This window comes from Dama dama, chromosome 12 (assembly GCF_033118175.1).
Source record: "Dama dama isolate Ldn47 chromosome 12, ASM3311817v1, whole genome shotgun sequence".
In the NCBI taxonomy this organism is placed as follows: Eukaryota; Metazoa; Chordata; class Mammalia; order Artiodactyla; family Cervidae; genus Dama; species Dama dama.
The window spans coordinates 90786217-90799965 of NC_083692.1; the positions used below are offsets into that span (position 1 = coordinate 90786217).

The window sequence follows — 13749 nt, forward strand, 5'->3', positions numbered from 1 at the left end:
TGAGAGACATAGATATTAATTTTAAAGAACTAAATTTTTTAAAAAGTGGATTTACAGTAGCATTCTATTGTAAGAATTCTAATAAATTATTTTAAATGCAGAATCATCTATTATTTTAGAATTTTGTTCACTGATTAAAGAATCCCAAAACAAGTCATATGCAGGCAAGGAAAGATTCAGAAAGGGGATTAAAATGGAGCTCTTAAACATAAAAGCAGAAAGAAGTTAGTTTGAAATAGCAAGAAATAGGTCAGTAACCAGCAGCAGCAGTGTAAAGAACCCTCCTGCCAATGCAGAAGATGCAGGTTTGATCCCTGGGTCGGGAAGATACCCTGGAAAAGGAACTGGCAACCCACTCCAGTATTCTTGCCTGAAGAATCCCATGGACAGCGAGCCTGGAGGGCTACAGTCCATGGGGTCAAAGAAGAGTTTAGACTTAGCGACTGAACAACAAATCAGCAGACACGGGTCACATCCCTCACATGCTTTATAAATCCTACGGTTGCCTCACTGTGTGAGAGTTATTAGGATCAGCTGTAGGATACCCGTGTGTATCCTTGGAAACACTCAGATCCCAGCTGACAAGTACCCCCGTCAGCGAACCCTCAAGGACCACCAAATCCAGCCCTGTCTTCCTGTGTCTCAGTCTTTATCCCATCCTGGTCTGTGGGCTTCTCCGCACTTACTATTCTCTGAAATCTCATTGCTCAGCTACTGGTTTGCTTCTTCATCAACCAACTCTCTTCTTGATCTAGACTGTAATGCATAATTATGTTGCTTCTCACTGTTGTATCTCAGGTTCCTAGAATTGTGCTAGCCGTTTAGTAGGACATACACAAAAAGTTGCATATTCAAATAATTCCTTACTATTAGTATATTCTTTCCCACTTAATCTTTCATTTGATGACAACCCTGCATGTTATGCCCTTTGTGACAAAGTGGCTCAGACAATAAAGAATCTGCTTACAACACAAGAGACCTGGGTTCAATCCCTGGATTGGGAAGATCCCCTGGAGAAGGGAACGGCTACCCAGTCCAGTGTTCTGGCCTGGAGAATTACTTGAACAGAGGAGCCTGGCAGGCTACAGTCCATGGGTCACTAGGAGTCAGACTTGACTGAGTGACTTTCACTTCACTTCATTATTGGTTTGGGCTTCCCTGCTGGCTTAGAGTGTAAAGAATCTGACTGCAGTGCAGGGTTCCTGGGTTCGATCCCTGGGATGGGAAGATCCCCTGGAGAAGGGAACGGCAGCCCACTCCAGTGTTCTGGCCTAGAGAGTCACATGGACAGAGCCTGGGGGGCTACAGTCCATGGGATCGCAGAGTCAGACGTGACTGAGTGACTAATGCCACATGTTAGAGCAATTGTTAGCTACATTTTATAGGATCTAGAATGACATGCTAGGAAAAACAGCTTTTGAACGAAAGGGTAAGGCAATATATTAGTATATAAATTTTGTCAGAGGTGAAAATGCTTATCGAGAAGAAGGGCTTTCATGTAACAACAGATAACATGACTACTGTCGTGAGAGAAAGCCAGGCACTATGCTCTTACTGTCTACTTTAGTAGGACAAGTATCAGGGACTCATTATAACTTCATAAACACCTCACAGTGAATAAATATGTACATTTTTACAGTTCATGTGGTATATAGATTTAGCTGTGTTCTGAAAATGCTTGATTTTTATTCAGAATTTAATAGTTCACCAAGTAACTACTTATGGATTTGATGACATTATCTGTTTTATTATTACTGAGATCACTTTGTAATCTCAATCTCAATTGCAAAGTCATTAGACTTCTTAACTAAAACTGATTTAGAAGTACTGGCAGAAGGACTGAATGAACTTGATGTGCTAAAGGACAGTTGAAATTCATTAAACTGATCAGCAAAGTTAATATTTAATAAAATAATGATGCTAATTTTCTAGTCTGCCAGGCTCCTCTGTCCATGAAATTCTCCAGCTAAGAACACTGGAGTGGGTTGCTATTCCCTTCTCTAGGGGATCTTCCAACCCAGGGATCAAACCTGGGTCTCCTGCATTGCAGGCAGATTCTTTACCACTGAACCAACAGGGAAGCCCAATACTAGTTTTCTAAGGAACTATATTATAATAAAAAATGATAGTGAGTCTCATTAACATGATTTTATACCACTTTATACATCAAGAAGTAAAGTATATATTTTGGGGTTGGTTTTTCTCTTGAGTAGAGGAAAACTTACTAAATGATTGAAAATCTTTTCTGTATCATAGTACATTTCAGGTAAGTTGGCTTTAAGAAAATTCTTGATGATGGATTTTAGAAAATAGTTTTCAAACAGAAAATTTAGTGTCTTCATTTTTGGAAGATGCTTTCAGGAGGGAGACTTTCCTTTTAAATAAGCATCTGTTAAAACCTAGTTGCTTCCAGTGAACATCACCCAAAATTCATAGGCAGTAATCCTAAATGTTCAAAGAGAAGACACTGACCACATTATAAACTCTTTAAAATTCTGTGCATCACAGGAACATTTATTTTGCTTGTTAAGTGTTGAAATTTGTGAGAGTGCCATTGTATTTATAGTTCTATTATTACCATATTTCCACATTATCACTTATAATGTTAAAAACTGTTTCTCTAACTCTCTTCATATACTTAACATTGTGGCTCAATAGGAATCCTGTTTTTATGTAACTGAATAGTCCTGTGCTTGATTGTCTATTGGTGAATTTTTGGTTGGTTCCTCATACTTATTTTATTTTTCAGGCAATAATTAACAGCACCATCACTCCAAACATGACATTTACTAAAACATCTCAGAAGTTTGGCCAGTGGGCCGATAGCAGGGCAAATACTGTTTATGGACTGGGGTTCTCCTCTGAGCATCATCTTTCGAAAGTAAGTTAAATCATAGGATCCAAGTGGAAATCTGCATCTTCTGGTCAGACATCTTATATATGTAATGGAAAATGGAGAGTATAAAATGTAGGAGAAATTTCTTTGATATTCTTGAAACAACTGTAGTGACTTTAGAGCAAGAAGTGAGAGATCAGTAGATTCCACTGTCAACTGGAAACATTGTTGTATATATTAAATGCAGTCACCATTGTTTGTATGTATTGTACTGGCATTTGTGTGGTTAACTAGGTATGGTAGGAAATAAAAGGTGGGAATTATCACATTAATATGGACTTTGCTTGGTGGATAGCACCTTTTATTGATGTTCTGCAATATAGGTAAACACCAAACTCTTCTGAATTGTGGAAACTCAAGCTGATAGTGGTATTTCAGCCTTTTGACATAATAGCAGGCACATATAAATTCTGTTTTATGCTTTGTTTGGGTGAGAATAACTCTGAGCTCTCTGATACAGCACAGAGTAAGATCTGAGAGACCCCCTGAGGAGTTCTTGGAACCAACCAAGTAAATTGCTATGGCTAAAATGGCTGATAAAATACAGAGCATCACCTAGGTAAAATACTGGAAATAAAACAGTTGTCCTGCATAGAAACAAAAAGCCATGAAGTGTTCATACAAGCAGCATCTTGAGTTCTTGTGGCTGTCCACAGAGAAAGAGCTTATAAGGAAAAGGAAGCAATGTCAGGATAATGAGATGATCCAGGAGATGATTGCTCACCTTTATACTTCACATTTAATGCTCACCAGGCCCAAAGGCTTATGTTTACAGCTTCTCTGTTTGAAGTATTCAGTTAAGAGAACAAGCCTACATTTGAACCATATTTTATGTATGATTTGGGATACATAAGATCCGATGACTTGAGAACTGAAATTGCTCAAGTGCAGGGTAATCAGGCTCTTGTTAGATGCACACTGTTAATACTTAAGTTAAACCCAAACTCTTCATTATAGAAATCTTTCAGATTCTTAAAAATCAGTTCTTTTTAAAAAATCTTACACTTTTGTGAATATTTATTGATTTGGTTATAATTAGTTCAGTAGTTAAAATAATCTTTCTTTCCTTTGGTTTTAGTTGTAAAATTCCTTAATGTTGTTTTCAAATGCTTTTGTTGTCTTTTTTTAAATATAAATTAGAGTTGAAAGCTCAGTTTTACGACTGTTTGAACTTTCGTCAATGATTAAGACAAACAGTGTTGCCTAATTTCGCTTCTCTTACACCCACCATATTCTCCAAATACATTTCTTGAACTGTGGTAAAAGTATGAGTTTTAGCCTCAAAGTATTTCAACAAAGCAGGGACATAGGCATCCAGTTAAGTGTTGCCCCTCCGTAAACAGTCCCCTCAGGAAATTACACATTTATTCTAACATTTTTGCCATTACTCAGAACCTTTTTGGAACTTTTCTTTTGAAATTGTCTATTAAACCCCATAGCAAAAACATTAAAACTGTGATTATATTATACTTGCTGAATTTCCTGACAACAAAGAAACTAGGTTGTGGATTAATTTCTCAAACTTGTATGAAATGATTTTTGAACCTGAGTAATTTTTTATTATATTAAGTTGGTTCTTATTTATAACTACATCTTTCAAGTTATGGGCAAAAACTAATGTGACAAGGAAATAGGTTATTAAAATCTGTCAATCATATTGTTTCCTCTTATCTGATATTTTTTCTGAGAATGGTGTTTATAGTTAATTTGTGTTTCCTCTTTAAAGTTAGTGTATATTTTTGATCAGACTGACTGGTAGTGAATCCTGGTATTGTATTGTGAAGGTGGATTGACTATTAGGAAACGACCTATTAGTCAACCCTCGTTTATTTATTCACTAGACTTGGCTCCAGGAGCTTGTGATCAATCTCTTCAGAATGTTTTGGTCCAAAAGTAACAAAACCATGAATTCTTTTCCAAGCTACCTTGAAGATTAAGGTTGGTGCTTTGTAGGGGGCCCAGAGGAGTATATAATCTTTTACATAAATGAAGCAAGCATGGAAATATTCTGGCTTGTTTTTATCATTAAAAAACCATACATGAAACAGAACATTATAAGAGATTGGAGAAGTCTCTGAAGGCAGTTGCAGACAAGGTGCTCTCAAAATGTGGAGAGCAGGAGCACTGAAAAGAAATGTGTGGTCTCCTAAGGTTGATGGATGAGGAAAATTTCAACTATGCTTGGATTGTTAGAGTGCTTTCCAAGTGGTATTTTGCTATCATGGAAACCTAAGTCTATAAAAATTAACAGCAGCTTGGGTCTTTATGAAGTTGAGAAGAGTTTTAAACATTAACTACCTTGGAATGCCAAATTAGTGTAAGAAAAACTTTATGTACTACTTCAAATTACATAAAGACTAATTTTGGTTTTGCTTTTATTTCATTTCCAACAATGTGAATGTTACCTTTTTAGCTGTATATTCAGATTTTTTTTTAACAGTAATATGATATTCTCTTCAATTAGATTAGTATAATAATGCAGATTCAGTTTACTGATTTACAAGTTGTAGGTGGGGGGTAACAGGTTTAAGGTAAGAAGGAAAATTGTTATAATAACAGCTTTAATTTTGACCTTCTGTTTCTCTGCAGTAGGTCAGAATATCATGAGCCTTTCCTTCCAAAGCTTTCCTTCCCAAGATGAAAGTGAAATTGGGGTTGGTTTATCAGGTTTGAGAGGGACCTGTAATTTCATGTTTTTATTGCCAACTCTAATAGATGTTTAAAGTTGCACAAAGATTTTCAGTTTTTTTAAAAAATCTGGTTATTTTGTAACCGTAGCTTATTCTCTCTGAGAACAGTGGGAGAGTAATTTCCACTTCCAGTGCATAAAGAGGTACTGTTTGTAGCCATGACCTTTATTAGATTACCTTGAGTTCCTAAGAGTTAACATTTCATAAAAGTAATTTTTTAAATTGTTACCAATCTTAAAGACCTTCGTGGGGACCTGCTTTTCCTTTCTGCTGCTGTTTAGGAATCTTTGGTAATGAAAATTTAGTAATGTCATCAGTGACAGTAATAAATGTTGCTGTTTATATTGCTGAAAATAAAATGCCTCATGTGATACAAGAGTTAACATCCTGGTAAAAGTTAAAGGCCTGCTCCAGATACAGAGATGTTTAGGAGTGGACACTTAGGTGATTTAAATTTCTCTGTGATAAGTGTGCCCATCTTTACTGATTTCATTCCCAACCTCCACCCCGTCCCCTGCCTTGGTCTTAGTAAAGTATATCTGAACAACCATGGAGGGACATAGCAAAGCTACCTGACACCAAATTCTAACTTAGTTGTATCATGATGTTTTTGAATGAGATTTGTCAGAGTACTTTATGGTATGCAAATATTTGATATTAGGTTTATTTTCCTGTCATTTTCATATTATGACTATAATTGATTTGAGGGCTAAGTTGCTTGTGTAAGAGTCAATTATTCAGTAAAATGGAAGAAAATTAGAGTAAAAGTGGGCATTAAGACCTATTTTTATTTGGTTAATGTATGTAGTCTTTCTGCATTCAGTTCGCAGAAAAGTTTCAGGAATTTAAAGAAGCTGCCCGACTAGCAAAGGAGAAATCACAGGAAAAGATGGAACTTACCAGTACACCTTCACAGGTGGGTATCTAATTTCTATTCCTTGTTCATTTTAGATGATATCATGCCTTATGCCAGAGATAAATTTAGAAAAATAATGGCAAAATTAAGGTGATTTTCAAAGTGGACATAGAAATGCACTCTTCAGCTGATCTGTACTGGTGGAGAAAGGATTTTTTCCCTTATATACCAATGTGTATAACAATCTCATTGAGGGGGGAAATCTGTTTAGCAATTAAAAGTCAGTTTTCTAATATGCATACAACTTGAAAACAATTGTACACAAAGAGCATAGATTGCCCTGTTGTCTGTCTTCTGTGATGATCAGTAGAGTGTGGCTGCAAGAGGAGCCGTGGGAGACGCTTGGGGAAACAGAAGTTTATTGTACTCCCAGGTCCTAGAAGGGCTACAGGAAGGGTAACCCCTCCTAGGGCCCCAAAAGTGGACTCTTCTCTGGCACCAGCAATGAATTGTCCAGGAGACACGTGTGCTGACAAAGCAAGAGACTTTATTGGGAAGGGGCGCAGAGGCAACGGGAACCCAGCAGGCCTGCTCTGTCACGTGACTTGCAGTCTCGGGGGTTTCTGGTGATGAGATTAGTTCCTGGGCTGTCTCTGGCCAATCATTCTGACTCAGGGTCCTTCCTGGTGGTGCAAGCATTGCTCCAGCAAGATGGATGCAGCGAGAAGGATTCTGGGAGGTGCTGGGACATGTGACATCTCCTTTTGACCTTTCCTAAATTCTTCCGGTTGGTGGTGGCTTGTTAGTTCCATGTTCCTTACCAGGACCTCCTGTCATAAAGTGATTCATGCAGATGTTACTGTGGTGCCTGGCCAGGCTGGGCGGTTTCACTGTTTCCCCTAACAGGACGCATGCCCCCTCTAGGGGGCAGCAGGACGCCTCAGGTTGGGCAGCGGGCAGAAAGCAGGCGGTCAGGGGAGCACAGCCAAGGCTAAAGCCTGTACTGGGGTTTCTCTTGGGAATGGCAGGCGGGGGAACAGTTTAGGATTGACTAATCTGCATGGTTTCTACTGGCTCTCAACCACAGGGGCGGTTCCCAGTTGCCTAACACCCACCCTTGCAATGTTGTCTCCCCCGAGGCAGGGGCCCCATAGGAGAGTGTTTCCTGGAATGGTTAATTTGCGTATCAAAGGCATGCTCCCATCTTAGCCCCCTGCCGTCTCTAAGAACTGGCTAACTAGAAAGGTTTTTAAGATGTCATCACAGTATACAGAAAATTAAAATATATAAACAGTGTAGTTCTACCTGATTTTAATATGTGTTTAAATCTGACAGTTGGGACATTTACAACTCAGCACTAAGACCCAAAGGTTGTAGGTTTTTAAGAAGTCTCACTTTTTCCTTTAACAGGTTAGTTAATACCTACCACTTGACCATTGTAGTCTTTCTTCAGCTGGAAATTAATTACATCTCCAAATAAAATTCACTAAATAGCTGCATTTCAGTACTTTTACAAAGGTTTTAATGTAATAATATGACTCAGAGAATGCCAGTAACTTTTAGCTTTTTAATAATATACTTTGCTAAAATTATTTCATTTGAAATCTTACGGGTAAGGTTCAGCTTTATACTGGGTTCTTCTCTAGGCTAAATGTTTTTGAAGTGTCCTTAGGAGATTTTATAAAAGGAAGGATTGGATGTTACAAATGTTTCTGTGGAATATGTCAGTAAGTAGCTGATTTACATAAAACTTTCTTAAGGAAGTAGATAGTGATTGCTTTGGAATTTTGTGACTTGCCAAATGATTGGAACATCGTAGAAAATATTTTGCTCTTCCTTCCTCCCCACCCATGACACCCAACTCTGTTTGGTAAACCCTACTGGTATAAAGAGTTTTGAGTGTTTTCAGAGGAAAGGAGAGCTCTGTTAAGTAGCTTAAAGTACACATTTCCTCACAGGCCAAAGGTGAACTCTGGATTGAAGCCAAAGCTCCATTATTCCTTCTCTATATTTGCAGAGACCTGGAATAACATGAATGATCATTTTGAAACTTCCCTGGAATCTCCCTAAATGCTATGATAGTGTAGTGATGCTTTTAAACATAAAAACCTGTTTAAAATTTAGTACCAGGACACATTGGGATCTCTAGTTCCTCAAGTGAATGATTCTAGTGTCACAGCAAGATGCTCCAGCACATTCAATAAAAGAATACGCCAAAGACTCTAATAAAATTGTAATAGATTACACTTTGCCATTGTACTTAGTTCCTGTTTCTCTAATTGTAACTTGTTTTTGTTTAATTGGTCATGAAATGTTACACGTTGCTGCTATGGTCCCTGCTCCTCTTTGGTGGAAGGAATGTCTTTAAGCTTTTACTTTCATCAGGGGAATCGAAGATGTTTATATTTGGAAAGTGCTGTGAAATACAATGAGTAAAGAAATGTCTTGAGTACATTAGCATTTGAGAACCAAAATATTCTGACCTTAATTTATCTTTTAAAAATATTTGAAGTCTGATTGTTAATTTACAGAAGCCAGGGAAATAGAGGGGAAAAGTATTTTCATTTCTCTTTCCTCTCCTTTCTTTTTTTGTATGACAATAGTCTCTTACAGAGGTCATTAATATTCCTGTTTTACTTTGAACCATGTAATCTCTGACCACCCTGATTCTATTTATTTTGAGCTTGATTTTCACTGGTTTAATCCAATCTACTAAATTAACACTCTGCCTGGAGAATAGAATATTACTCAGGAATTCAGCAAAGGGAGTCAAGAGATTAAATGTGATAACTGATAATAGTAGATAGTCACAGCTTTTGCTTTTCTTCAAGGCTGTATTGCAGACAACTTAGGCATATGTATTTTCAGGTCAAACTTAGACATAAATTCTTTTTCTGCCACTATATGATTTTGAAAAATTTGCTTCATCTAAGTCTGTTACTACATCTGCAACATGAATGTTACATTACTTACCTTACAGGATTGTTGGGTGGAATAAATATGATAACGATAATGTCACATTGACAATGTCATGCAATAATGGCAATAATGTAGACTCTAGAGCTCGGCTTTGATCTGGACTCTAACCCTTACTAGTTTTCTGAGCTTAGGCACGTTAGTATTTTCTTTAATTCATAAAATGGGAATAAGTTATTTCCTTACAAACTTGTCGTGAGAATTAAGTAAGGATTACAAAGTGCTCAGTGTGTAGTAAAGGCTTAATGTTAACAGTTGAGTTGTAATGTGACTATAATGGTGAAGATGATGCTATAAAGCCTTGACAGTGTTATTTAGAAAAATACAGATGCCTTAATTAAATAAAGCCTACATCAGAAGCCCCCGGAAGACGTGTTAAAATGCAAATCACTGAGTCCCAACCATTTCTAAATTTAGAAGGGCTGATATAGGGCCTTAGAATGTGCATTTCTAACAGGTTTCCAGGAGATGCTGAAGACTGTTGATCTGGAGAATCACACTTTGAGCAACACTGCTGTAGATAAATCCTTCCATCCCCCTAAAGGCTTGTGATGAAAGGAGTCTGGCATTTAGAGCAGAATTAGCCAATTCCCTCTTAGACTCTTGAGCTAAGGTTGTACATGCGGTATAAATGTGTGGGTGTGTCATGATCTTCATGTTGTCTTCATCAAGGTAACACCTCTAGGAATACATGGACTCATGTGTTAGTCGTCAGGTTCTTTCACATCTCTCTTTAAATAATAGACATTAATTTAAAACTTTTTCTCTGTTGGAGATCTTATGTTCTCATGTTTTCATGGGAATCTTTTAAACAGTCAATGATACATAATCAAGAGTGATGATTGACTTTAAACCTGAAATTTCTTACAAAGTTCACAGTTACAAAATACTGTATTTCAGTTAACTTAATAGAGAAAGGGGCTATATGATCAAATAATATCCAAATGTTCCTTCATTGGAGTTGAAAAAAATTGTTAGCTGTCAGTTGACTAAGACCTTTAAATTGAGTAAAATCTATTTAATTCCATCACTTGTTTGCAGCCAAGCAAAAGTCATGGGCTTTTTATTTTTTTCCATATAATATGTCAGGTTGTGTAGCATTGAACATATTGTAGTGGCTATCTTGATTTATATTTAGTATGTCTTAACTTTTTCCTCAAGGTTTTTTAGAATTCACTTTATAGAAAAAATAGATTCTACATGTGTGTGAGTGTGTGTATTCAGAGAAAATCAGTTTCTTTTTGTGTGTGTGTGTGTAAATGTCATACTTTTTAAAATGTTCATTTTAGCAATAAACTGTATTTGCCTAAATGGCACTGGTTTCTTGTAAGTGATTATTAGGACCTCTGTGACTAGCTATTCGATCCTATGAAAGTCAGTTGATCTCTTTGGGCAGTGGTTCTTGAGAATCTATAAGGTCAGAGGTTTGAACTATATCATATATTAAGGACATTCCAAATGCAATAAATCTTGGGTGTTTTAGATTTTCTTTGTATAAATGGATTTTTTGAAAGATGGTGTGCATTTAGACCTGTTACTATCCTAGACTATATTATTTACATGTCTAGCCCAAAAATATACCTTTAGAATTAGTGATTGCCTATACATTAAATATGATACCTCCTTTGTCACAGTATCATTTGACACGTTTCATATTTACTGAACCAAATACCACAAGAACAACATTTACAGCCTCAGGAAAGATTTGCTAGAGCTCTCTTCATATCATTATATGCTCTCCAAAGTAAGAACAGTGAAGGCACATGTCTTTAATCCAGATTATGAATCTTTCTTAGAGTTGTGTTCGACTCTTTGTGACCCTGTGGACTGTAGCCTGCCAGGCTCCTCTGTCCGTGGCATTCTCCAGGCAAGAATACTGGAGTGGGTTGCCATTTCCTCCTCCAGGGCATCTTCCCAACCCAGGGATTGATCCCAGGTCTCCTGTGTCTTCTGCATTGGCAGATGGATTCTTAATCGCTGAGCCAGGGAAGCCCAAAATTAAGAACAGTGCAGATATGTGTTTTTAATCCTGATTATGAATCTTTCTTACATAAACCATGCCAAATTTGATGGTCTACAATTTCCGGAGATTTGTTTTTCCTCACGTAAAGCTAACCCTCGACACCCACCCTCCTGCTACGGCACATACCCCTGAACAGACACCTGAGAGAAGGCTGGTGACAGCACCCTGAAGGCCTGGCCTGCAGTGAGAGCCAACATCATTTCTTTCCCATGTGATTCAAGATATTTCTAGGGCTTTTTGCTTTGTCCAGGGGAGGGCTTTCTTGCCACTTCATAAATGAGGAGAGAGAATTCTTAAGCACTTTCTGAATCTTTTACATCCTTGCTCAGGTTTCTTTTTTTATAATATGGTCATATCTTCTAGTTTTGGCTTCCTTGATACTCTTATATTTTAAAATGCAAAGTTTTTATTTGTTATCACTATGATCAAAGAATATATTATTTGATATATTTTCCCTTAAACATTTACTATAGACGTGCTAGCCATATTAGCTTAGGAGTCCCTTTCTAAAGAGAAATTATCCTACTTTTTCAAAGTTTGTAGTCTAGCAGCTATACTTCACGCTTTTCTAAAAAATTTGTTTATTTTTTAATTGAAGGATAATTGCTTTACAGAATTTTATTGGTTTCTGCCAAATATACTTCATGCTTTTTATTTTGATATTTGATTTAAAGATATAAAATATAGATTTTATGAAAGTTAAAGTTTTTAAGGAATAACTACAGTTGGACAGGAAATTGCACAGACTTTGATTTAAAAACAGCTAGGTATTTGGAATATGTTAAATAAAACGAGTTTCACAGTGCTATTTTTAGCATATGTAAAATTTCTAGAAGCTTTCACACAATACTTTTGGCTACCTCTGCGGTAGTTGGAGTAGTTGGAGGGCAGAGGAGTTTCATTGCCCTCATGTACTATTGGAACTCTTTCTTGTTCTCCTGAGCAAATGCTGATTTTTTTGCAAACATCCTTAAAAATAAAACATGCTCAGGGCTTTTGTTTTCATTTTAGATATAGTGTCTAGGGTAACTTAAATATGCCTTTTGTTAAATATAGCGAATATTTGAGCCTCCGGAAGAAAAGCAACCTGAGGCCCTTTCTTCCTTTTCTCCTTCTTAGCTTGTCTCTATGAGAATAGTCTGCTTCAGTGGCATCAACAGTACTATCCTCCCCAAGAGCCATGCATCATCAGCTTTCTTACTCCATTCCAGAAGGTCCTAAGAACCAGAAATCAGACGACTCCTCTCTCTCTCTCTTTTAATCCTAATCTCCTTTTCACTCTTACCAACCAGTTCTAGCAGGTCCTTGTTGCTAATATTAGTGCTCTTTCATGTTAACAAAGCGGTTTGTTTCTGCTGTCATTTTCACTGAATCAGTTCTTGGCCAACTTACTGTTTAGTTGATTGGACTGTCAACCTGGATTATTTTAGTTTGGCCTTTCTTGGAGAAAAAATTTCCCTGATTTATTGAAACCAAATATGAACACCTCATGGTTTCTTACTGGCTGCTTAAAACTTTTCCAGGCTAATTGATATGGCCCTTGATTGATCAAGAGATAGCCATTTTAGTTACTGTTCTCTCAGTAGGATTTGACTTTGTTGTAAAGCAATTTCATGTTGTCACAACATACTGCAAACTATTTGTGCATTGACTTATCAGTTAATAGAAACAGTAGATTCAGATGAAAAATTTAAAAGGAATAAAATTAAATGTCAAACTGGAGGTTCCATTAATAATTGAAAAATAGGTGAGGATGTGGAATCAAGAAGGAAGTCTTTTGATCTTTCGATAGTTTGTATAATTTATAGTATTGTGGTACTATTAAAATATTTAAATGTGAAATAAAACACACAGAGCCGTATAAAACTAAAAGCCCCAGAAAAGAAAGTTGATCTCACCACGTTAATATTTTCCATATTTCTTTCCAGTGCTTCTCCATGAGTAATAATTGTTACATAAAGTACATAAATATCATAATCTAGGTATCTCCTTATATCATCCTCTTTTTCTAGTTATAAGCAATTTCCTATATTACAGATACTCATCTTGTTTCTATTTGAGGAGATCTTACATTCTTTCAGGTTGACAAATTATGACCATCCCCTGCCACTCCCCTATTGAACACTGATGTTTTCATTTTCTTGCCTAATTTAGCCTAATATTTCAGTTTTGAAGTTGTATTGGTCAGAGATTGTAAGGGGTCCACCAAGCTGCTCTTTAACCATCTTGTGCTGGGTCCTTCCATGGTTAATGGGTTTGTCAAATGACACCTCATTCTGATTTCTAATATCAAATTTAGATAATCTGG

General features: G+C 36.8%; 1 protein-coding gene across 1 annotated transcript in view; it reads left to right on the plus strand.

The window, feature by feature from the left end:
• HOMER1 (homer scaffold protein 1) overlaps positions 1-13749 on the plus strand; it is a 125794-nt gene that overhangs the window by 50985 nt on the left and 61060 nt on the right. The window contains exons 3-4 of the mRNA XM_061158097.1: positions 2750-2881; positions 6410-6502. Coding sequence (XP_061014080.1) covers positions 2750-2881; positions 6410-6502 — 225 coding nt within the window. The remainder of the gene's footprint in view (positions 1-2749; positions 2882-6409; positions 6503-13749) is intronic.